The 26,099-nt window shown below is 49.9% G+C and overlaps 1 protein-coding gene across 6 annotated transcripts in view; it reads right to left on the reverse strand.

Moving 5' to 3' along the window:
* MGLL (monoglyceride lipase) overlaps positions 1-26,099 on the reverse strand; it is a 112,637-nt gene that overhangs the window by 23,855 nt on the left and 62,683 nt on the right. For 4 of the 6 annotated variants that reach the window (XM_072784876.1, XM_072784878.1, XM_072784875.1 and 1 more), the window contains 2 exons: positions 6,171-6,307; positions 4,787-4,897 (listed from right to left, as the gene is read on the reverse strand). In XM_072784876.1, the coding sequence (XP_072640977.1) occupies positions 4,787-4,897; positions 6,171-6,307 (248 nt within the window). The remainder of the gene's footprint in view (positions 1-4,786; positions 4,898-6,170; positions 6,308-26,099) is intronic. The other 2 variants (XM_072784880.1, XM_072784879.1) reach the window with 1 other exon arrangement.

Genomic DNA, 26,099 nt, shown 5'->3' on the forward strand with positions numbered 1-26,099 from the left:
TCCTGAATGAAGTGCAGCGCCCATCACTTTAAATACTAGTGACTTGCACAAATGCCTCTATTGATCCAAAAGGTTTTAATGGCTCCCTAAGATCATTTTTAAGCTTCTGCCACTGAAAGACTTGACACGAGGGAGGGAATGACAATCGCTATCTTCTAAAGTGGCTCCAGCAGGAGCCCTGTGCAAAAGGGGCCAGAACCCCAGGCCTCCTGTGAAGGAGGCGTCTGTGCAAGGGTCAGCTTAGAATTTCTTGGTGGGGGAGGGATGTACCCTCAGGCCAGCCGAGACTGGAAAGTGCCTTGTGCCTTTTCTATAAGCTGAGCTGGGAAGGAGGGCGCAGCTGCTCACTGCTGCACGCCCCATGCCTGACATACAGCAGGGGCTCCCCAAAGATGTGCTGGGGAGATGACTCATTCCTTGAATGTCAAGTGTCTAGGGGTCTGAACCTCTAGCTAGGGCAGCCCAGGTGCTTGCAGGACAGAGGTACACCCCACCTCCACCAAGGTACATCACAGCTGCCAGATTCACGGGCCAGTTCATGACCGTAGTTTAGGTCCTGGTTTCTGTTTATTAGGCAGGTGCTTTAACCAACTAAGCCACAGAACCTTATTAGGTCCTGGTTTCTGGCTCTAACTTTACAGCAAGTGAGAAAGAATAGCAATTTCCCCTGCTGCCACCCACCTGCCCTCCATCCCCGGCCCCCAGATCATCCCCAGGGCCTTCTGGAGCCCAGTGACTACAAACAGATGAGAATGTGCTCAAGTCAAGAGAAGCTGATGGCAGGATATTCTGGGATGAAAGAGAGCATCCTGTCTTGCTCACTGGCCTGGGCTGGGGCCCAAGCTGACCTTGAGCAAGACAATTGGCCTCGTGTCCTTGTCTGTGAATTGGGAATTATTTTTCCCTCTTTACTGGGCGGTGACGGAAAGGAATTGAAACAGTGTTTCACTGAGGGCTAGGTTCATGGCAGCCCTCCTCTCTCTACTTGGCCAGCTGCCTTGGTTGATGGGGAATGGAAGCATCTGGAAGTGCTGGGCTGGCTCCTGCATCCCTGACCCTGGATCCCAGGGGACAACCTTCAGGAAAGAGGCAGAGAAGATCATTTAGAGGACTACCCTTCCTGCAGGCTGTGAGCCCCCATCCTGACCCCAAGCACGGCCCAGGGGGATTTCTGGTGTTCTTCACCCTACCTCACCACCCCCTCCTAGAAAAGCTAATGGCTCTGCAACCTGCCCTGAGTTCCTGCACGCTGTTCCAGGGCAAGGCTAAGTAAGGAGACCAGAGTCTAACACATACACCCTCTAGCAGGGCAGCCAAGGGTGTCATCTCTGTACCCCGGAATGACTCTAGCCCTGCTGCTCTCAGGGGGTGAGACATGGAGATAATCCCCCATGAAATGGCCTCATAAGCAGCTGAGACTCATTCTGATACACTGGATATTGTTTCCAAATTTCTCCTGCTGTCACTTCCCTTGTGCAACCACATTCTAAACACAGACAGGGTTTGGGGGCCAGAAGTCTCCTTTGTCTGTTCTCTGGGCTCGATATACCCCAATTTGTTGGAAAAAAGGAAAAGGAAAAAAAAAGGAAAAGGGAGCATGGAGGTTAAGACCAGATGTATGCAGGTCTGGCGGGGTGTGGGGGACCGGGGTGGGGGTGGCAAAGGCTGTAGTCTGGTGGGGGGATCAGCGTTCCCCATTCCAGGGGGTGGGGGCTGTCATCTTCCACATGCCTGTCTACTCAAAGACTCAGATGCCTCATGCTGCCCGCTTTGATGATTTGGGGAGTGTCTCCAGCAGGAGTTTGGTCCCATAAAACAAATGGTCGCAACAGTCCATGGGCTGAGCTCCGGGAGAGGAGGCCCAGGGCCAGGACTCCGGCTTTGTGCTCCGCGGCCCCGGGAAGGCCCCCTCCTCCACCTCATGTCTGAGGTCTGTAGTGGGGCTCACAGATCTTACCTGATCCAGGCCCCATCCTAACTATTTTTGCTAATCCTGCTGGGGAGGGAGCTGCAAGAGGTATCTCAAAGTAAAATAACTGAATTAAAGCCAAACCCTCAAAAAGGAACAAGCCGACAGAAAGCACAAAGGGGGTATTTTCATTTGTGCAAAAACACAGGACCGGATGGAGGGTGCCTGCGTGTCCCAGCTGGACGGACACTCCGGCTGCCCACCTCCGGGCAGAGAGACCCCGTGCTGTCTATCCTCTCTCGTCGTCCAGAGTTTGAACGATATGAATGAATTATTCTAAAGATGTTTAAATTTTAAACATTCTATGAGACTCTGTCAGGAAGGTTGTTAGACAAGACCTGATGTGTGCAGGGGTAATCAAGTCACCCCGGGGGCGGGTAGGCAAACGAATCAGAGACTCTGTCAGTCAAAATTGCCCAAGACCCAGAGGCAGCAACAGATTTCATGGTGGGGAAGATGTGTCCTCAGGTCTGGGGGCAACAGGAAATCCAATTTGTCTTGGTTAATAAGAGGAGACCAGCACCCCCCAGGGATGGCTGGTTCCTGATTTGACAAGGTGATCTATTAGCACAGAGCCCCGAGAGGTCACGCTGGCAGCCTTGCCCGAGAGTTCCACCTCTGCCAGTGACCCTGAGGGGAAGCCTTGTGGCCCACCTCCGGGCCCTGCTACCATGACCCCCATGTGCATTGTATCTGGTGAGCCTCATGGTCTCCACTTATCTCTAAGGGAAAGCATCCTAGACGGAGAGTGGTCAGCCCCAGATCCAAATCAATCACACAAGTTGTGTGATCCTGGAGAGTCACTCACCCTGCCCAAGCCTCAGTGTTCCCATTCACAAAGCAAGGTCACAACCTCTCCCTAGGGCGATAGTGCACAAGAAAGTGCCCATGCTTGGCAATCGGTGAACTGAGTAAATCTTCCTGAGTCAGAGAATATGGATGCAGTGAGAACTCCCCTCTCCACTGTGGTGATCCTGGTCTTGTTTATTCTACTTAGAAAATAACCTTGATTTGAGTGATTTGGCTTCATATAATCACACTCATGATGGGAGCTGTCCCCACAGTCCTACCTCCTCTTGCACGTTTCATTGACCATGAAGTAGCTCATCCGTGCATTTTCCCTGTGGTTCTATGAATTACCTTTATTTCTTTCCATGGCAGAGCCAGGGTGGCCTCCACACAGCCCTGAAATTTACTAATGATAGTTGATTTCAATAAGTCAGTGGCGGTTTCCTTAAAATGGGGTAAAATTCGAAGAAGCTTGTGCATCTCTGTTCTTCAGCCAATTAAGTAAATCGTTGTTCTCTGGTTAAACCATCAGACAGTTCCAGGTTTCTCTTTTACTCAGCCTGCCTCCATTTCAATTTGGTGACATTCCTGTATCTAAGCGAAAGCCTGGACACAGGACCTGCCCACCCATCTCTGGCTGTGGGCTGGAGGAAACACTTTGAAAACATTTTCATAAGGTTTCATTCCCTGCACTGCGCTCCCCCGTTTGGATTCTCAGGAGAATACTGGAGGAATCAAGCTAAGGCAATTATTTAAATGTCCTGCCATCATTTGATGGTGAGGCCAGGGAAAGTAGGCTAAGCCATGGGCTGATGGCCGCCCAGTTCCTCAGGGCCCCCTGACTCCCCATCTCACCCCCACATCCTTTGAGAGTTCTGATAACTGGCTCAGGCAGCAGCCCCATAAGATTGACCCTACCCTGGGGATCCACGGGGTTGGGATCTCCGCTCTCGTGTGTGGCTATGTGCTCTCTTAAACCCCACGCCGCTAAAGGGTCTGTAACATTCACAACTCATGTTCACAGCAAGCAGTCCTGCGAGGCCATGGTTTCATCTCCTTTCTCAGAGAAAGCACCTGTTCTACTCCTAGATCTTACAGTTGACCCTTGAATAATTCCAGGGCTAGGGGTGCCAAACCACCGGGTAGTGGAAAATCATGTAGAACTCTGACAACCTCCTCCCCCCAAACCTAGCTCCTAATAGCCTACTGTTGACTGGAAACCTTACTGATAACATAGTTGATCAGCACATATTTTGTATGTATCATACACTATATTCTTACAATAAAGTACACTAAAGAAATAATGTTATTAAGAAAATCATAAGGAAGAAAAAATCATAAGGAAGAGAAAATATAGTACGACATTTATTGAAAAAAATCCGTGTTTAAGTGGGCTCATGGAGTTCATATCTGTGTTGTTCAAGGGTCAACTGTATTTGTTATTAGCTTATTTGCCTTGTCAGAGTCACTGGAAGCCCCAGAACCAAGAGCATGTACACACATGCTACTCCATAACAGTGTAACCAAAAACCAAAATGATGGATAAAACAGAGTGATGGATCAATAGAGTCAGAGGGAAAAGTGCTCTGGGCTGGAGCAGAGCTACAGTGAGTATGCTTCTACGGCACCGTTACAAATGGCCTGCAGTTCCACTCACTGGGCACTTTTGGCTGAAGTTGGCAAATATTCAATGAAAATCAGCTCAAGCCTTGAACATAAATTGTTAACAAAGGTTATTTTGCTGGATTCCTGTCACCTTTCCCCTTTTTTTAACTCTCACCAATAAAACATGCATAAACAGGAAATCATTTTTCTTTCATCTCTAGGGGAAAAAAAAAACAACCACACCTGGCTTTGGAAATTATAGAACCCCAGTGGCAACAATGTTTGTTATTTGTCCAAACCTTCACGTAGCAGATCATGAAGTCCAAAAACAGACTTCGGCCCTCTTCCCCAGACTCTAGCCATAAATCGACACCCTGGGTCTTGGGAACTGCAAGACTTGCACAGAACTGGAAGTCCGTTTACCTTGAAAGTTGTTGCAGACTCAGGATTGGCAAGAACCAAAGGTGAAATCAGGACCATGCCAGAGAAGTGGCTCGGCCTCTCTGCGGCTGTGAGGATGGCGATGGCACCTCCCTGCAAAGCAAAACGGGCAGGGTTGCCACGTGCCAGCTTCCAGCAGCGCACAGCTTCCTACTAAGCACCATCTACACGCTCCTCCTAAGCTGCAGTCCTGGCCTGGAGCCCTGGGGAGGTCTACCTTGGAATAGGCACCATGGAATGTTGGATAAACTGGATCTGAAATTATTTTATTACACATGTTTTTTCTCTGGGTTTTCCAAGAGCAAACATTTCAGAGAGATATAAATAAGGCTCCTGCTTGTAGGCTGCAAGTTAAACAACACATTCCTACTTCGTTTCAAGCCAAAAGCTGGCAGGCCCCCAATTCCTCCATCCCGTCAGCCTTAATAGGAGATTTTTGTTTTTGTAATCGGATTATATGGACAGATCGCTATACTTTTTTTTCTTTTTCCCGGTTCGGTCAGGCTCCCAGAAATTTAGGTTCCAAGAAAAATACTGAGTGAACGTGGATGGTGCTGAAAGCCTGGGGCCTTGGTTGTTTGTCTGAAGCTGCGGGTAACTGGAACCAAGAGTTGAAACCACGTGTGCTTACAGAGGCCAGGCGGGTAAGAGAGACCCAGGAAGCCGGACAGGTGGTGACAAGAGGGGCAGAAGTCCTGCCCCAGAGTGAAGAGTACCCTCCCCCTGCACCCCACATTCAAATTTCATCAGTTCAAGATTCTCTGCCAGCCAACTTGTCAGCTTGTTGGGAGCTAGATATGCCCTGGGGCCCGCCCATTTGAGGACCACGGGTCTGAAGATGACACTTGGTTGATTCTTAGGGGATTTCATACATTCGCAAGGTGAAAAGGATTTCGAATGACCTTTACGGAATGGTTGCCCTGGGGAGGCTGTGTCTCTAGTTCCCGTTTGTACACATAGGGTTTGGGCACGTTCCTGCCCCGAGAAACAGCTCTACAGGGAGAAGTGCCCTTGGGAAGCTCATGAGAAATGGCACTAAGGGGTCAGCAGAGCTTGAAAAAGAGACTGATTTCCCAAGAGGCCCCATAGCTGAGGTCCCAGTAGGGATGGACAGGAAGCCTCCTGGGACTTGGGCCCCGAAGGGAAGCTAGCTCCCTCTGGGGCTGTCTCCTGAATTCCAAACCTGGCTCGTCCCCAGCTAAATTGCCTGGGAGCTCCAAGTATAGGGCATGCGGGGGCGGGGGGGGGGCACATGCTACAAAGGCAGAGAGCAGATGGGGTGGGGAGCACCTCTTCTTCATCACGGCCTTCTCACATCTGCCACCCACTGCGAGGCTGGGGATCAGGTCTTCTGGGGTCTACTTACCATGGAGTGGCCCAGAAGGAAGACAGGAAGCCCTGGGTAGTCTTTCTGCATGAAATCCACGTGCTGTAACACGTCCCTGATGAAAACGTGGAAGTCAGACACCACCATCCTTTCCCCTTCGCTCTGTCCATGGCCAACTGGAAGTGAACAGGAGATGAGAATCGCAGTCACCAGGAGTCTGTCTGCTGCTCAAGCTCAGTGATTTCCCCACCAGAATGACAGGTGGCTCTTTACTGAGGACCTGAGTGTAGCATCTCATCGAATCCTTTTTTTCCCACCACTCTCCCATGGGGGACTTCTCTCCCCATTTTCCAGCTTAGGAACTTGAAACACAGACTGGTCAAGGAACTTGGCCTAGGTCACACAGCTGGAAGTGGTAAGCCAGGATGTAAACATTGCAAAGGCTGTCCACACAGCCAGGAGGCTCTCCGTGTGCCGTTTCCAAGGAAGGAAGAAGGCACAGGTGCACAGAGTCTCACCAAGCCTGATTATCTACCAAGTGGGCAGGAGTAAAAGTGATGGGGCTCAGAATTTTCTGGGTTTTTCTCAGCTCTTTGATCCTCACAGTTGTGTTTCAAGGTTAGCCTTTTGCCAGGCAAAGGGTTGCAGGCTGTCACCCCATTTTACAGCTTTCAGTGACGATAATATGACAAACACACAATGAGAAATAGTGTGTTTGCCAGAGATCTCAACAAAGCCGCAATAAAACTAGGTCACAGTGTATTCCTCCTGGATTTTATGATCTGTCACATTTCTGTACTGCACATTTCCCCTTGTTCTTTTCTTAGGGTCTCTCCACGTATTCCCCTCTCTGAAGGACATCAGTCGCTATAGAAACAGCACGCTGGCTTTCTTATTCAGGCTGTAAGCAGCTCATACAACTGTTTGAAAATCACAAAAAAGAAAGAGCTCCCAGAGAACAGGGGCCACACAGCCAGGGCATCTGTCCAAACCCCTCCCGCCACCTCTGTGAGGCACCTGTCACGGGAATAATGATGGCAACACTCCTTTCATGGATGGCAAGGACTTACTGCCTAGAACTGACAGGCGGCCCACACCTCCAACCCAGAACCCACATTGTTGGGCCATCGGCAAGCCCCCATTTCCCACTGTCCTGTCTGCCATGCTGCCCTGCTCTGGCCCTGCCGTCATATGCAGCCCAGTGCCACCAGCTCTGTCACCTTCCCGATGGCACCCTCTGCTCCCTTGCCCCCTGAGGATTTTTGTCTCCTCTTTAAATTTATTTTATTTTATTTTTTAAGATTTTATTTATTTATTTATGAGAGACATAGAGAGAGAGGCAGAGACATCGGGGAGCCTGATGCAAGGACCCCAGGATCACACCCTGAGCTGAAGGTGGATGCTCAACCATTGAGCCACTCAAGCTCCCCATTTTTATTATTTTTATTTTGGTAAAACATACATAACACAAGTTTTACCCTCTTAACTACCTTTCAGCATAGAGTTCAGTGGACTTGAGTACATTCACGTAGTTGTGCTGCTACCACCACCATCCACCTACAGAAGTTCCCCAAACTGAAACTCCATACCTATTGTTATGGTCTGAACTGTGTCCCTTCCTCCTCCCATCCCCAAATTCCTATGTCGAAGTCCTAAATCCTTATGGCTCAGAATGTGACTTTATTTGGAGACAGGGCCTTTGGGGAGGCCTAAAACAAGGCCCATATGGTGGGTCTTAACCTTAATCTACTGGTGTCTTGATAAGCAAAGGAGGTTAGGACACAGAGACTTAAAGGGCATGCCCACAGGGGAAAGACCATGTGAGGACACAGGGAAATGGGGACGATCTGCAGGCCAAGGAGAGGCACCTCAGCCCTGCCAACACCTCAATCCTGGGCTTCCAGCCTCCAAAGCGCCAGAAAATCAGTGGGTGCTATTTAAGCCACCCCATCTACAGTGTTTTGCCACAGGAGCCAGAGGTCTGATACACCCATCCCATAACAATTCCCCACTCACCTCTCCCCCCATGTCCGCAGACTGTAGTTCAGTAATGGTATGGGCCAGTCTTATGTTTAAAGTTTAAGTTATTACAAATATGTCATAATCATTTCCCCTGTGTGTTTATGTCACTAATTTGATATACTATTAGACTTGTTAATTTCACATTTCAAGAAATTTGTTTCCAGCTATAAGTTATGCTTTTCAATTTAATTTTCTCTTCTGAATACATACACATTGACCTCATACAATGATTGGAAATTTATAGGAAGCTTCATCCAAGGAAGTCTCACTTCTATGCCTATCTATTCTACCTCTCCTCTCTTGCTCCCTATGGTTAACCATCTTCGTTATTTTCTGTTTTCTTCTTGAAGCACTTCTTTTTGCAAAAAAATATGAAAATTGTCTACTCGCATTTTCCCTCCTTTCTTGCATTAAAGGTCACATGCCATACAATGCTTCTATTCTACAATAGGCTTTTCTTTCACTTTTAGCATATTCTGGAGATTATTTCATTACAACCAGGCTACAGAACTCTTCTTCATCTTGTTGAACTGCTGTGTGATACGACATTGCCTGAGTGAATGGAAGTTCCTTCAAGCAGTCTCTCACTGAAAGCTATTTTTTTATAGATTTTATTTATTTATTCATGAGAAACACAGAGAGAGAGGCAGAGACATAGGCAGAGGGAGAAGGAGGCTCCCTGTGGGGAACCTGATGCGGAACTCGATCCCAGGACCCTGGGATCATGCCCTGAGCTGAAGGCAGATGCTCAACCACTGAGCCACCAGGTGCCCCACATTGAAAGCTATTTGTGTGCTAGTCAATCTCTTGTTTATCAAACAGTTGGCTGTAACAAATAACCAGGGGATGCCTAATTTCACCTTGGTGAAGGTGTGCCTTCAGGGTCTATGTCTAGATGGGGGTCACTTGGTTGAAAGGAACATGCCTATGTCACTTTGGTATTTTTTGCCAAATTCCCCTCCACGTGAGATATCCTGTATTGACTTGATGAGCCAGGTAGGGGAGAAGGCCGTTTCTCTCAGCCTTACCAACAAAGCATGCCAACTGCATTTGAGTTTCTACCCATAAGATAGGGGAGAAAGTGTAGTTTTTCTACACTTCCTTCTTATTCTCCAAGAGCCAGCTATATTTTCTTCTTCTTCTTCTCCTTCTCCTTCTCCTTCTTCTTCTTTTCTTTCTTCTTCTTCTTCTCCTTCTCCTTCTCCTTCTTCTTCTTCTTTTTCCTATCAGGGTCTTGCATTTTGTCTTGATATTTAAGAGCTGCTTCTCCTCCTCCTCCTTCTCCTCCTTCTTCTCCTTCTCCTCCTCCTTCTTCTTCTCTGTCTTATTTTTAAAGATTTTTATGCATTTATTCATAAGAGATACACAGAGAGAGGCAGAGACATAGGCTGAGGGAGAAGCAGGCTCCCAGTGGGGAGCCTGATGCAGAACTTAATCCCAGGACCCCAGGATCACAACCTGAGCCAAAGGCAGACGCTCAACTACTGAGCCACCCAGGCGTCCCTTAAGAACTTTTTCTATATTAGTTGCTCTTTTGCCCTTTGACTTCATTTATGTTGTGTTTAGCTGTGCGGGTGCGTCTTACTTTTAAAGAGCCAAATAATAATTCCTTTCTTTCTATGGCTTCTGAATTTTGATTCTTGGTCATATAGGATTTCCCTACTTCAGGGTTCTAAAGGATGCTGTCAGTCATACGTTATGAGTTATTTTATTGTTTCATTTCTTTTTTTGTGGTAACACGTATATAACGTGAAGTTCACACGAATCACTTCTAAGTGTCGAGCTCCGTGGCATCAAGGACACTCATGGTGTTGTGTGCCTGCCATGTCTGTTGAGCTGCAAAATGCAGATGGGTCTTCACTGTCTTAACAAAAGTCATAAAAAAGTCCATCATTACTTCATCAAATGGTGAGGTCATCATTGCAATACATGGAAGTTCCCATTTTCACTTGAATCTAGTCTATTTCTGAATTTCTGCTCAAGTCCTCCCATCTGCTTCTTCTTCGGGAGCTATCTCCCTGTTATTAAGCATTACAGTATCTTCCTATCCTTCCTGTGGATTAAGAGCAGGCAGGAGGGAGGCCCCAGCACTCCCCAGCTCCCCCTTGCTCCTGTCTGTGGCTCCTCTGACTCTCCTCCTGGTGTAGAGGTCTCCGGGCCACACAGTCTCTGGCTCCTGGCTCTTTCCAGAGCTGCAGATCCATCTTGCCGGTCCCTGGTCTGAAAAATTCCCATCTGTCCCATGGCTCCTTAAACTGGTTCCAAACCGGCTCTCCTCCTGGCTTCTACATTTTGGTTCATGGCCCCATCGTCTCTCCAAATCATTCAGGCCAAAACAGGGCTGTTGTCTTGGACTTTCATTCTATCCCTACATCCAGCTGATGCCCAATTCCTTCTGGATTTCCTGAGGCATACATAGCCTCCTGAATCTGTCATTTGAAGGGGGTGAGGCCCTCATTGGGTGTCACAGGCCACAGTCTCTTGTCCGGCCTTCCTGCCCCCCACAAGCTCTCCGCGCTCTAACCTGCTCGGCACTGCCCTGCTCTGCTTCTGGGAGCTGCTCAATCCTCACGTAGCCAGACCTCCCCCACTTTCCAGAACTCGGTCTGCACATTCCAGCCCAGGATTTGGGACCTTCCTTAAAGGCTCTTACTCGTCCCTCTGCCTTGGTAGAAACTTTTTTTTTTTTTAAGATTTATTTATTTATTTACTTACTTGCTTATTTATGAGAGACACAGAGAGGCAGAGACACAGACAGAGAGAGAAGCAAGTTCTCCGTGGGGAGCCCAATATGGGACTTGATCCCAGATCATGCCCTGAGCCAAAGGCAGATGCTCAACCACTGAGCCACCCAGACATCCCAATAGAAACATTCTAAGGCACACTGACACCCACCTGCCCACTGTTTGTCAAAGCATATCTATATTGTCCCTGTCATGGAACAGCTGGCCCCTCTGGGGCAGTGCCCTCACTCCTTCACCAGGCCAGAAGCAAAGTCCTTTAAGACCAGGTACAAATCTGACCACTTCCATGAAGTCAGCTGTAGCCCTCCAGATGCAAGTGTGATTTTTTTCCCTTCCATACCCCAAAGCACTTCTTGTCTCTATCACACCTGAGCTGATGAGACTTGCCCTCTTTCTCTCCCCTAGCACCATCTGCCCCCCATGGCCTGAGGGTCCTTGGAGCCAGGGTGACAAAAGCTTTGGTTAGTGGCTCTTGAGCCCCACTGTACTGTGTCGTGGAGGATTCTGAGGCTAGTCTGGCTGGACTGGGCAGAAAGGAGCATAGCGAATGATTAGTGATGTGTGCTATGGACAGGAAGGAGGAGGTTCAGCATGTGTGCACCCCATATTTGCCAGGCTATCCTGGCAAGCCTATTTTATTCATCTGCACATGCCTTGGGGCTCTGTACACAGGCCTGGCGGTGGGTAGGTGCTTGATTAATGCCTGTTGAAATGGATTGTAGGCAGTATTTTCATAATGGCCACTCATCAAAGAGATTTAACCCCATGACTCCAGTCACAGTGGATGTGATACATTTCCTTTCCCACCCTGTAGACGGAGCCTATGGAGCAACAGTCTGCACGTACAACTCAGATTCTTCTTTCCCTCATATCTTTTTATTATTATTATTATTTAAATTCAATTTGCCAACATAAAGTACATACTTAATTTCAGATACAGTGTGCAATAATTCATTAGTAGTGTATAACACCCAGTGCTCATCCCATCACGTGCCCTTCTTAATGCTCATCACCCAGTTACCCCATCCCCTACCCCCTCCCTCATGCTTGCTCTCTCTCTCAAATAAATAAATAAATTTTTTTTTAAAAAGCTGGTAAAATTCAGTCTTAAGGGAAGAGGGAGTGTACAAAGCAGGAATAACACCACCTGATATTTGAGTGGCAGTGTATAATTTACAAAGCCCTTTCCCAGGGTTTAATCCATCTGATCCTTCCAATTCTGTGAGTTAGGGTTCCATTCCCTAATTTTTAGCAGAGAACAGTGACCCTCAGGTAGACGGATGGGGCTCGGCCCTGCAGACTCCAGGTCCAGTGTTTTACTGTCACAGCTCTGTGGGAAGCATGAGCAGGAGGCAGGAGGCTGGGAAGCTGGTGGAATGAAAAGCAAAACCCCTCCAAACAGGATGAAGAAGCCGCTGTGAGAACACACAGCTGGCCTCTGGCCTCCGAGCCTGTGCCCTTGTGCCAGGAGCTGCTCACCCATGAGGCAAGCGCGGGCAAGGGTCGATCGGCAGTGACTCATGTGGAGCAGGTCACACTCGCCACGTGGCTGAGCTCTTTAATGCCTGCACATGTACAAACACGGGCCCTGGGAAGCACCCTTTGAGAGCCTTCTCAAATATTTGAGCGCGGGGTACAGTATAAACATACAGGCCAGGCAGAGACCAACATCCAAAATGAACCACAGCACACAGCAACAGACACTCACTGAAGACCTCATGACTGTGAGTGCACAGTGTTCAAAGGTGTCAGCATGGACACGATGACCCATCTGGGAGGTTCAGCAGCCTCCCTGGGCCAGGGTCCCCTTGAGGACGTGCTCTCTGAGCTAAGCTGGGAAGAACGGCCGGGTCCACGATGGGCAGGGTGCGCGGGCCTCTGCCCCAGGCACAGAGTGGATGGACCAGGATCCCAGGTGGGAGGGAGTGTGCTGCCTTGGGTTTGGGGCCATAGTCTGGCTGTTGGCATCTATCTAGAGAGAAGGGGCACCCGAGACAGTCTAACAAAGAGTGACATGTGCATTTGTTTAAAAACTGGCTTCACTTGATCACTTTTGCCATGAGACCATCACAGAAAGTCTTGCCCAAGGCTTTGTCCACTGCCTACATCTATGCCCTGCCCCCTAGGTATAGGGAACCCTGACACAGCTTTTGCTCTGGCTGCCAGGAGTTAGGAGGGAACTTCATCTCTGGGAGGAGGGATGGAGCCATCAGGGTGTGCAGTGGCCCTTGGGGTGGAGTGGACTGAAGACATGGTGAGTCAGAGACCTTCCTCAATGCAGAAGGACATGTAGCCCTGGCCGAGGTCCTGGTCTTGATCTCTGGTCCTGCCTCCACCCACTAGGCCCCCCTATGGAGGAGAGCAGCCCCCAGCTCAGAGGCTGGCCTGCAGCAACACTGACCTTCTCTATAGACCTAGAGACCCACAGAAGCTTTGAAGTCCACAAAAAGCCTTAGGGTGGCAGAGCTAGTAAGCCACATCTTACCTCTACCATCAGGGAAGAGATGTAGCATGTGGTATTTAAAATGCAGGCCTGGGATCCCTGGGTGGCTCAGTGGCTCAGTGTCTGCCTTTGGCTCAGGGCATGATCCTGGAGTCCCTGGATTGAGTCCCACATCCTGCTTCTCCCTCTGCCTGTGTCTCTCTCTGCCTCTCTCTCTGTATGTCTCTCATGAATAAATAAATAAAACCTTTAAAAAAATAAAATAAAATGCAGGCCTGTGAGTACAGGTGTTAACATCAGACCAGTGCTTACCTGCACCGGTTCCTCTGTCTTCTGAAAGGCACAGGTCAGCGAGGCAAGTCTAGAATGATGACACCATTTCCATGAGACCTCAGGGTGCCCACATCCCAACTTTGCCATCTGCCCTGTGAAAGCAGTGCCCTGGCGTCTCTGGTGAGGGGTGTGTGGTGGGGGCCCGGGACTTCAGTTTTCCTAGCTCCTACCCTGTGTGAGGGTTTCTGTGAGAGCAGAAATCTCTCCTGCTTTCTCACCTCTGCTCCTCTGGAAGTGCCTCCCTGCCCTCCAAGCTGGCTGCCTTCCCACAGACCACACAGGTGTCCTGCCAAAGAAACCAACTCTGAAAAGATGAAAGAACAAGGAAAAAGGCTCTGGTCTTGGCTTTGGCTCAACTTCACAACACACCCATGGAGATCCAAGGTGCAATTAGCTCTGTTGTATTTCTTCGCAGCAGCCCAGTGAGAACCGCTGAGGTCCTCTGTTCTTGATTTTCTAGAGGACCTTTCTTCCCATGGGCAAGGCAGCCATGGGAGGGGATGTGGAGCTAACTTGGCCTAGGCTCTGGGAAGCTGGCTATGATTTCCTTGGGGACATCCACTGGTAAGAGGACAGGCACTTCCTCCCACAATTAGGGTGTTGCCTCTGCATTTCTGGCTTACCCCAGGAGATTGAGAAGCACCAGGTTGGGGGGGACCCCTACATGATGTGTGGTCAGGCCAACCAGACAGACGATCATCAGTCATCGTGGAGCTTCTGGCCGTGAGAATCATGTGACTGGACCAGCAGCAGCCAGTTGTGGGAGTCACAGCTTCTCAAATCCAGAGGGAGAATTAGCTGTGGATGAGCGCCAGAGTGAAATAGGCATTGGCAGGAGCAAGGTGAAGGCCATAATGGAGCCCCCACTTCTAGGTCTAACATAATCAGCAACTCATACATGATAACTGAAGGAGAGAAACTGGTACAGCCACTGTGGAAAACATTCTGGTGCCTCATAGGGTTGAGATTCCATACTTTACAACCCAACAATTCCACCCCAGGTATAAATATGCCCAAGAGAAATTCTTGTGCACACACCAGGGCACAGGCATATGACCGGAGCAGCCTGTTTCTCAGCCAGAGATGGACAACTTGTAGCAAAGGGGATTACTCTACAGGTGTTATAAGCTAAAGCTACATCCTGCAACACGGATGAATCTTAGTAACAGACATAAAGTGAACAAAAGCAAGTCACAGAAGACTGTGTAAGTGTGCAGTTTAGCCATTTTATATAAAGCTAAAAAAAAAACCCAAGCAAAAGCAAACAATACATATATTTTTAAAAGATTTTATTTATTTATCTGACAGAGAAAGAGAGAGAGAGAGAGAGCACAAGCAGAAAGAGAAGCAGACTTCCCCGCTGAGAGGGAGCCTGATGTGGGGCTCGATCCCAGGACCTCGGGATCCTGACCAAAGGCAGACATTTAACTAACTGAGCCACCTACGTGCCCTACAAACAATGTATTTTTTGAGAGTGCCATACCAATGTGATAAAAGCAAAAAATAACAAAGCGAGGGAATTTTAAGATGGTGGCTACCTCGATTACTTGCCCAAGTGTAAAACTGGAAGGCATGTCTCCTAAAGTTGGGGGGATAAATGAAATCGAATAACCTACCGGGCATACAGGAGGTCACTGGCATATGCTAGCTGTCACCCACCCCCCCTTGCCCTACATACAGTTTCAGATGAGAAAACTCGTAAACTGTCTCGGGGGTCAGCACTCGTCCATGCCAGAGCTCTTCCGCGTGTCTAACCTGTATTTCTCACACTTATAAGAGTTTTGTCTTGTCCAGCTCCCAAAGAGATGGAGGACAGCTGGTCTACATCCTCAGGACAACCATGGCCTTCTTAGAGACAAGGCATTAAATAACCTTTCAGCTCAGTTTCCTGAGAATTAAAACTCCCCAGGTTTAACATGTAACAGACCTTTCTCCCCCTTCCAAAACATTAAGTTGGATCTGTCATGTCCTCCACCCAATTCCAGAAGTTCCCATGTGATGCTCTTCAGCTGCTTGGAGCTTAGGGTCAGGTAAACATGACAAAAACAGAAATGCTGCACCCAAGTTCAGCTTCTGTCGAACCTCTTTCACGCGCTAACAGAAAAAACAGCGGTACGCACATGGTAAAGGAGGATTGCTTTAAAACAAGCGCAGATTCATTTTGCCAAGATGTGAGATGCTATCTTTTCAATATACATAAAGTGAAGCTTACTTAAAGCCTTGGAGAGGTGCAAGCGCCCAAGACCAGCTGAGATCAGGGTCCCAGAGCTTTCAGAGAAGGCGAGAAGTGGCCAACATGTTCCCAGCAGCACAATATAAATGAGGTGCAAATTCAAGATACACACATAAGATGTTATGAAGGCAAAAATTAAAGAGACCCATTTGTTAAGTTTTTATTATATGCCTGTGCCTATGCCAGCCTCCCGGGCCTGTGATTCCTCTTGTATGGTGATAACAACTCTCACTGGAGGATCACCATCTAATGCAAAGACAGGAGGCAAAAGCCAGAGAAGACCAGGCACCAGAGGACTGGGGTTAAGGGTGGAGTTGGCTCTGTCTCCATGTGACCTGGGGCAGGTGGCCTCACCCCCAAAAGCTCAGCTTCCTCCCCTGCAGCAATGGGCACTCACTCACAAAGCCCACTCCATGGGGCACTGTGAGGATTAAGTGAGAGCCTGAGGGTGAGGTGGTTAGCGCTGTGCATGGCACGCAGTAAGTGCTCCATAAATGCCTACTGTTGTTATTAGGTTATTATGAACCCAGGGTCTGGACCCAAAGCAGCCCTGCATTCATTGCACTGGAACATCTGCTGTGTCATTTTCAGTTCCAGCACATCACTGACCACTGCCAGGATACAGGGAAGTCATCTGCTCCTCAAAACTGGCATTAATTATGTAATAACATGACACAAGAGGGTAGCAAGTGAGAATTATGTCAAGAGTGCCCATGAGTCCTAGAAATTTGTGAACGATGACTTAGATCTTTCCTGTAGATTCCTCAAGCAGATGTGGGGGCAAGCCACACCCCAGGAAGCTTTGTTTCCCTAAGGAGTAAGCTGGGTAGGAGTCCCACATGATAAGGGTGGAGGGGTAGAGGCTGGGGGCCTGGAGGCCAACCTCAGGCATTCCCCACCAACTCAGTCGTGTCAGAACAGGGGATGAAGCAAAGGGAGGCCTTTAGCAGAAGCCATCTGCCAGGGTTCTAGGGGCTCTGCTAGCTTGAGCCCCAGATCCCTGATGGCCCTGTCTGTGAAGAGGTTAGAGACTGGCCACCTGGCTCTCTGCCCACCCTCACCACCGGGACACAGTGATCTCCCGGCACAGAGGGATGGAGCACGGTCCTGCGGCTGTGGCCCAGCCCCTCTGTGGAGTGAGCATTCCCCAGCCACCCAGCTGCAGGGCGCCAAGGCACTTTATGCCATCAGGTGGTAGGACTGTAGCAGGGTGCTAATCTGTACGCTAGCCACTGGCCACATGTATCAGTTGAAGGTAAAGTAATACATGTTCAAGGCAGCTCTCTGGGGAAAACCAGACAAGCATCGAGGTAGCCACAGAGTGTGGGGTTAGGTGGGGGCAACTCTGCAGTTAGACATCCTCAGGTCCAATCTGGCTTCATTATACTAAAGCATCATATAGGGTTTGCAACTTCTTTGAGCTGCAAAGTGTGGGTAAAAATAGCCCTTCTCGACTTGGATTATTGGTAAGATTAATGGAGATAATGTGCACAAAGTGCCAGGTAGGTCAATGCTGGGCACAAAGAGATCAGTAAGTTCTAGCTGCAGAAATAAGAAACTAAACAAACAAACGAAAAACAACAAACCACCTCTGCCCTCACCAAGCAGAAATGAGCATTACTCAAGTTTGGTCTCACTCCAATGGCTTGTCAACATGAACTGTGTGAACTGACCTAGGATGGCCTCTAAGACACATCGCTGGGAGAAAAAAACCTCAAATTGTGGCATGCTGCCTAAAGAGCTCACCACTTATGTTTTTAATAACCCACAAAATCATACCATTCCCTATGGCCCCTGGGAATGGCCATCTGCCCTCGTGTGGCTCTGGACACTACCTTGGCTGGGCCAGAGCAGGCTGGCCTGGGCCCCTCAGGCTCTTCCCAGCCTGAGATTCAGGGGCTCTGCCCTTCATCAGGCAAGGGCCTCCTGCTAGGACACCCAGGATGCACATGCCTTACAAAGGCACAGAAGGTTTAGGTGGAGGTGGCCATGGACACGCCTTCCAGCAAGAACAGCCAAGGAGCATAAGTTGACTCCTTGTTCAGTCAACACCACCATCCCATGTCCAGTCCCTAGGGACACGTACTAGAACATGGGGTGGGGAGGAGGTCAATCCTGCTAACCGACGAGGCCTACCTTCTCTAACAGAGCTGCTGCAGGAAGATGGAAAAGCAGCTCACGTCAACCAAATAAATGTTTCTTACATACCTGCTGTGTGCCTGGTCATGGCTTCGTACTGGGAGCCTCGAGTTGATTTGTAATTTAATATATGATATATGAATATCCCACCCCCCCACCCCTGCATTGTTACGTAATCTGTACTCATGATTTCCACTGACTGCACGGTATTCCATCAGGAGAATCAAATCAAGACTCACTTAACTATTCTCAATGATCACCTTCAATCTTTGCTGCTGTAAATAACACTGGGATGAGCACCGTGTTACAGATGTTTATAGGATTGTTAGGACTAACTTGCCAAGATGGGGTTTCCGGATCCAAAGATATGACTATCTGGGGGAGTCCCCATTAGTAGAACCGAAAATGCTTTCCCAATGGACAGTTCTCGTTGTCCCCAGCAAAGTATGGAAATGTGAGTCTCATTACATCTTTCTTTCCACAAGGAGCTGTGCCTTTGTTTATTTTATGGGAGGTGGAAAACCTACTTTGTTTCCAGGCAAATGCGTAGGGAAAGCTATTGTTTTGGTCTAAAGATGACGTAGCTCAAGTCATGGTTTTTCTTCTCCACCTTTGGTGGGGAGTGAGCATAGAATACAAATGTGACCCAAACAATGGTTCATAAAATAATCCAGGCTCAGGGATGACTCATTTAAAAGCCCTGGTGTAGGCAGCTCTGTGTGACTGCATGAGCCACAGGGAATGCACCCAAAGGTGAGGCAACAGGAAACCAGCCCAAAGGTCGCCTACACCAGCAAGCCACAGCTGTCCGGTTCCCCACGGCCATGCTGTGCCATCTACTTCCAGTGTTTAACCTCAGTGCAGGATGCCCGCACCCCCATATTTCCTTCCTACTTTAGAGATCATGGTTTCAAAGCCTGTTTTCCAATGAGGGTCTGGCTTGTGTGCTGTGCTCTGTGACCTCCCATAGCAGAAACCCCCTCGGCAACAGCATATTACCAAAGTGGAAGGACGTAAGACCAACGACCAGTTAAAAGTAAAAGAATTGCATCCTTAAGCTGAAGGCCATATGTCTGTTTGCTGCCACCAAACACAAAACAAAATAGAAAAAGCAAACCCTGTTCAGTCACAGCCTACACACCCCACTTGTGCTCCCAACGCCCTCGTTAGCTTCTAGGAGCAGAGTGTGGGAACAGAGGGGGACAGAGTCCGAGGGCCCAGGACCCTCCAGGGAGTGGGCATCCAGGCGGGACGGGGGCTGTGTGCCACCTCGCCCTGCGTCTGTCCCCAGCTGGGGCTGCAATGAGCGTGTGACCAGGCAGGTTCTGCGTGCTCCTGTCTCCTGCTCTTTCTCTCTTTCACAAAACGTGTGTATGGCAAGAAGTCCAAGATCACAGCTTGTTGGCCTGAAAAATAGTTTGTTTCCCTCAACAAAAGCCATTTCCTCCTCATGTGTTTGCTGACGGTCCAGGCCTCCTTGCACGGACCCTTCGAGCAGCATGTGTCTGTCCTCCCAGCTGCCCCCACACCGAGCTACCTGCCACCAAAGGAGACCACCTCCCACCGCCACTCTCTGCAGCATCCACGTACACACTCGGCTTTACAAAGGACATAAAGACAGAAATTAATTTCTTTACTAATTGACAACAGCTTGAAAAAGGTATAAAGATGCCAGGATTCAGCATATGGCCTATGGAAACACATTTTGGCTCAGAATTTTTTTTTTTTTTTTTGTAGCTGTTACAACATCCTTTATAATGTAACCAGCTAAAAGGCAGTTAACGGTGTGGCATTTTAGAAAGAATGCACTTTCAGGATTTCATGTTTAGAGGATTTATTTGAAAATATCCTCCTCTCTACTGTATAAATAAGAGAAAACAGCATGACAAAAAGTGTCATAACTAAGGTTCTTGGCATCGAGCAAGAGGATCTTCCTTTTGCATCATGCTATAGGATGACGGCTCTGGTTTGGACAGCTGAGGGAGGCTGATTCCCACTCTGGGAGTAGCGATCACCTCCCACGTGTCATGCCTGTGGGGGCCATTCTCCTGTTCGTTTTCTGCCTTGCGAACAGATTCTGGATTAGTCGAAATCATCCAGAAATACTAGACCTTTCACCCAGATCTGTCTGATAAAAATTCTGAATATACAGAAAGTTTATAAACCGGCAACAGCTGTGGGGCGGGGCAAGGCGTTGACTCCCAGAAACTTCCAGGATGCGATGAGATCAAGGAATAAAAAGTCTGTGAGAACATAACAGGACGCTCTGCACCTTCCCAATCATGCTTGCAGCAATCACAGCACAGCCCGAGATTACTCCATGAGATCAGCAATCCCAAGGGTTTGAAAGCTCAGAAAAATGTTAAATATATTTTTAAAAACCTTCCTATATTTAGAGACAAATACAGGGGAAAGGGTCAAAGGCATAGGCAACAACGTGCCCAACCAGACAAATTCCTGACCTGACCCAGCTTTCACAGAAGACTTCATGCTAAAACTATTTCCTTCATGTCCTTCAGACCATCTTTATATTTTAGGGAGCAGATTAAACAGACTATGTTTTTGACTCATGGATGTGACTGTACATCAATCCTGGAAGATCATAGGAAGGACCGGGGTTCAAATCCCCACTGCTAGGGATCCCTGGGTGGCTCAGTGGTTTAGTGCTGCCTTGGGCCCAGGGCGTGATCCTGGAGTCCCGGGACCAAGTCCCACGTCGGGCTCCCTGCATGGAGCCTGCTTTTCCCTCTGCCTGTCTCTCTGTCTCTCTGTCTCTCTCTCTCTGAGTCTCTCATGGATAAATAAAATCTTTTTTTTTTTTTTTTTTAATTTATGATAGTCACAGAGAGAGAGAGAGAGAGGCAGAGACATAGATAGGCAGAGGGAGAAGCAGGCTCCATGCACCGGGAGCCCGATGTGGGACTCGATCCCGGGTCTCCAGGATCGCGCCCTGGGCCAAAGGCAGGCGCTAAACCGCTGCGCCACCCAGGGATCCCGATAAATAAAATCTTAAAAAAAAAATTCAAATCCCCACTGCTGCCTAGTGGCTGTGTGAGTGTGGGCCAGCCACCTCGCTGCTGTGACCTCAGCTTCCCATGGGTTAAAACTGCCCTCGGGGACAGGTGTGTGTGGCTGGCGGGTGGCTGAGGGTTAAACGAGAGGGAGCAGGTGAAGGTGGCTGGCTGTTGGCAGCCTGGCATCTGTCCAGCCTCTGCGGCGCAGCCTGGCGCCCTCGGGCCAAGCAGGGGACGCTGCACCCAGAGCAAGCTCCCCTCACAGACGGCTGCCACAAGCTGTCCCTGCGAGCGGGCCAGCGGAGCCTCGAGGACAAGCCGAGAAGGCTACCGGGGCACTGCCTTCCTACAGGAGCAGCTGTGAGGCCGCCTGGCCCTGCCCACTATGTTAACAGAGGAGCCGGTGGCTGTCCAGGCTCAGACGGAAGGGACAGCAGCAGCCAGGAGCCCGGGAGAGGGCGGCCCGGGCGGGACAGGCCGAAATGGCAGATGTGCCAGCAGGGCCGCGGCAGGCCGAAGAGACGGGCTCCCAGGGCTGCTGACACGAACCCACGTCCCTCTAAAGGGGAAAGCCTTCCCGTCTCTGGTTCAGGGAAAAAACCCGAACAAAAATACAGGCAACCACATGCACTGAGTTTTCTTTTACGGGGGCCCCACACGTCACGGTTGTTACGTTTCTCCAAATCTCTCCAAGCTGTGCGTCAGCCCGGTGCAGGGTGCAGACCGCGGCCCCCTCCTTCTGAGAGTCAAACTCCCTCCTCCCCGGGCTCGCAGACCTGCTGGGTCCTCCCGCTTCCCGGCCCAGAGGGTCCTTTGTCACCCCCTCCCATTCCCTCACACTGTGTGGAACCCGGCTCATCCTGTCTGTGCCCTGGAAGGCCCCCAACTACTCCTTGTGTCCCCAGGCTCCCCAGCCCCAGTGTCCTCACTCCACAGTGGAATTATGCTCCACACCGTGGGAAACCCCCCCCCCCAGAGATGGTGTGCCCCAGGATGCCTTATCTTTGTGTCTCAGGCATCTAGAAAGTTCCAGACCCACAGTGAATTCTCAAGAGTGAGAGAACTAATGAGAACCAGAGATTGTGGTTTATTGGGTCACAACTTAGAGGCTCATTCCAGGAGAACTGACTGCAGGGTCTCGAGTCCAGCCTGGCCCCAAATGGGTACAGTCCCAGTGTCTTCCATCAGATGGCTGTCCAAAGACTTATGAAACCTGATCCCAGGCTCCCTGGGGGCACCAGCCTCCACAATGACACCTGTCCAGCTCTTCAAAGGAAAACACCCAGAAACTGTGATGGGGCTGGAGCCTGGCTGCACACCCGAGGTCCCTGGGACTGGCTCATGCGCTGCTGAGCCTGTGACCCAGTCACATCCCAGAAGGGAGAGCATTCCCTGCAGGAGCAGGATTTCATGAGGGGAGGGGCTCCAAAGGTATCACACAGAGTAAAGAATAATTGGTGACAAGAATCAGAGGTATTCTCCGAAGTGCCAAGTGTTAAAAGTAATTGCAAGCAAATGTCAAACAACTTGTGATCATACTTTGTAGATCTCACTGGTATGGTACACAGAGGGCAATTTTAGTTTCTTCCATAAAAGCGGGCCTGCCCTCTGTGGGCTCGGATGTTTTCCCCTCTACACCACGAAGAGGCATCTGGCATTCAAAGGAACATCCGAGTCCAATCTGAGTTCTTCTGAATTCAGGACTGTACACCACAATCTGTTGTCACTATGCATTCCTCGGTAACTCCCGGGATAGAGCCCAAAGTCCTGGCCACAGCCCCTAGGGCGGTCACTTGTGTCATGGTGCTAGGGGCTAGGCTGTGGCCCCCACTAGTTCATATCCTCAGTCCTAAAGCCCAGCACCAGAATGTGACTGTGTTTGGAGACAGGGCCTTACAAGAGGTGATTAAGTTAAACTGAGGGCACAGGGGCACACCCTCTCCTATCTGACTGGTGTCATTGCAGCGGGGGGAGACTAGGACACAGACACGCACAGATGGGTGACCACGTGAGGACACAGGGAGAAGACGGCCACCTGCACGCCAAGGAGAGGGGTCTCAGAGGAAACCAACCCTACAGATCTAGGACTTCCAGGGCCATGAGGAAGCCAATGTCTGTTGTCGGAGACCCCCCATCCCCCTACCCCCGTTTACCCTTAACATCCACACTCCCTGTAGACACCATGACCTGTTGCTCCTCGGCACCCTTGCCCCCACCCCCAGAGCTGCTCCCTCCTCGCCTGCAGAAGGCTCCAGCAGCCTGCAGATGGCCCTGCGCTGAGATGCCTGTGATCTGGTGCCAAGTCCGATCACCAGACACCATGGGGTTCCCACCCTTCTCCAGCTGCACAGGACCAAAGCGAAGGTTTCAGAGGGCTTTCCTGTGATAATGCCTTTAGAATATATAAATTCAGATAATGTCTGTTTTAAAAGTAAATTCCATTCATCTCTTATTCACGTAGATGTTCCCTGAGCACTTGCTGCATGCTGGGGGTGGGGGTGGGCAGTGGAGGAGGTGAGTGAGGAGCCCCCTCCACACCCCAAGCAGACCTGTTGCCATTCCAGGGGAGTGAGGCAAGAGACAGAAGATGTAGAGCAGGTTCTGCTGGGGGGGTGGGGAGCAAGGGGTGGTGGGCAGTGCGCATGTGCGTGTGGGAATGGGGGAGGGTGACAATTTCAGAGCCGTGGAGAAGGTGATGCTTCAGTAAAGGGAAGGAGGTGACACAGGAAGCCACACAGACGTCTAGGGACACATGCTCCTATTTCCCACGGCAGAGGGGCCGGCCTGGCGGCTCTAGATGGGGACCCTGTGGACGGGGAGCACAGGGAGGCCAGTGATCTGGAGCAGGGCCGGGAGGGGAGGGCCCCTGAAAGAGATTCCTACAGAGGCAAGAGTGGAGTAGGAGCAGAGGCTCTCTGTTGAGAAGCCACCTCTGTGTCCAGCTTGCTTCCCAGTGAAACTCAGGGCCCTTTTTCCTTTGGGTTTGGTGTGGACACAGAATCAAGAGTCCCCATTCTGCCCACAGCCTGTCAGGTGGCTCTGAGCAAGACTCTGACCCTCCCCGGGCCTTCCCTTCCTCATCTGTGCAGGGAAGGAGAGAGCCTCCATATCTGCTCCCCTCAAGCTTCAATCTGCTGCACTCCCCTTTTCCAGTGTCAGAAACAACTAACAAAAAAGTAGAGGGATATACACAACCAGGGAGTGAGCCCCAGGGCCCTTGGCAGAGGGGAACAGAGAATGACCCAAGCGGCAAGTGGGAGGCAAGGACTCTGGGGGACACCAGCCTGTTCTGCTGGAAAAACCACCGGCCTCAGGCATTCACACACACACACACACACACGCGCGCGCGCGCGGGTGCGCACAAACATGCACACATGCACGCACATGTACACACATGTACACACCTGCGCAAGTGCGAGAGTGTGCACCCCCCTCCCCAAACACGTGCACACAGCTAAAAGGATATACCACAAAACAGTGTACTGGTTACTTCTGGGTAGTCTGATTAAGGTTATTTTAACTGTTTTTCCTTTTTTTTTTTTTTTTTAACATTTTCCAAAATCTGTATAATGAACCGGTATTTTGCCATTGGAGGACAACAATAAAGGCTGCTTTTCTTTTTTGAAATCAGCTCATACCTATGCACAGACACATAAAGCATGAAAACAAAATCACCCAGCTCTGCAATCAGCCTACAATCATATCTGCTCTTGAGAAGTGACTGTAATTGGAGTCAGTGCATCCGTGCATTAAGCCAACGCGCGGGGACCTGGCTAGGTGGTGAGGATGTGAAAATTAATGAGCGGGGGCCAGGGGGAGGATACAGTGACAATCAATCTGAAGAGCCCTTTCATGCAGCAATGAGGCTGCTGCTGGCTTGCACCAGTGCCATCAAGACAAGACCTTAAAAAAAAAAAAAAAAAAAGACAGGACCTTAACCTCCATGGGGCACCGTGGGATAGAAAAAGGCACTTACCAGAAACAGCTCCAAGATAGGCTTCCCTTTCTCTCCTGCTTACTCCGGCCTCTCAGAAACACACCTGGAAGCTGATCTTGGTCACGTGGTGGGCTGACCAGATAGGTGGCTGCAAATCTGCCCCCACCGCCTCCTGTCCTCCCAGGGGCCCTGCAGCCCCCCCTGGTCAGGCCTGCATCCCGGCTCAGGCCTTGCTTTGACCAACACCATGCAGTGAAGGTGATGTGTGGCCAGATCTGAGCCTAGGCTCAAAAGGTCTTGCAGCTTCTGGAAACCTTTTTCACCTGCCGGCTGACAGGGGAGACCAGCCCAGTCACCTCTACCACCTCAGCTACGCCAGCCTGTAGCCGGTGACCTTTAGGCTACAGGTGTCCCACCAAGGACCTGTGGCCAAGCCCGGCCTGATACCTTGACTCTAGAGATCGTGAGCTAGAGAAATGGCTGTAGTCTCAAGCTCCTCCGCTGAGGGGTGGTTTGTTACAGAGCAGTAGCTAATGGGCTGCTCTCACAGACATCCCTGGGCAAGAAAACCTTGGCTCAATCTTTAAATTTTTTTAAGACTTTTTCATTTGAGGGGCTGGGGGACGGCGAGTGCGGAGACAGGGAGAGGGAGAGGGAGAGAGAATCTCAAGCAGACTCTCAGCTGAGCATGGAGCCTGATGCAGGGCTCCATCTCAGGAACCTGAGATCAAGACCTGAGCCAAAATCAAGAGTGGGATGCTTAAGTGACTGAGCCACTCAGGTGCCCCAACCTTGGCTCAATTGAAACAGGCCCTCAGAGAATTTTGCGTTAGACCACGAGGCTCTGGCTGAGAGAACTGTTCTTCTGTGCTGGACGTCTGGGGTCTCCCAGGCCACAGTGGGGCCTTTCAGAGGTCAGGCGTGATGGCAGGTGAAGACCACAAATAATAACTCGGTCAACAAGCATTGCATCTATGGATTATTGTTAAAACGGTTATTTATTCTAGGGGCACCTGGGTGGCTCAGTGGTTGAGCATCTGTCTTTGGCTCAGGTTGTGATCCAGGGGTCCCGGGATTAAGCCCCGTGTCGGGCTCCCCGCAGG

Source organism: Canis lupus, chromosome 19 (genome assembly GCF_048164855.1).
Source record: "Canis lupus baileyi chromosome 19, mCanLup2.hap1, whole genome shotgun sequence".
In the NCBI taxonomy this organism is placed as follows: Eukaryota; Metazoa; Chordata; class Mammalia; order Carnivora; family Canidae; genus Canis; species Canis lupus.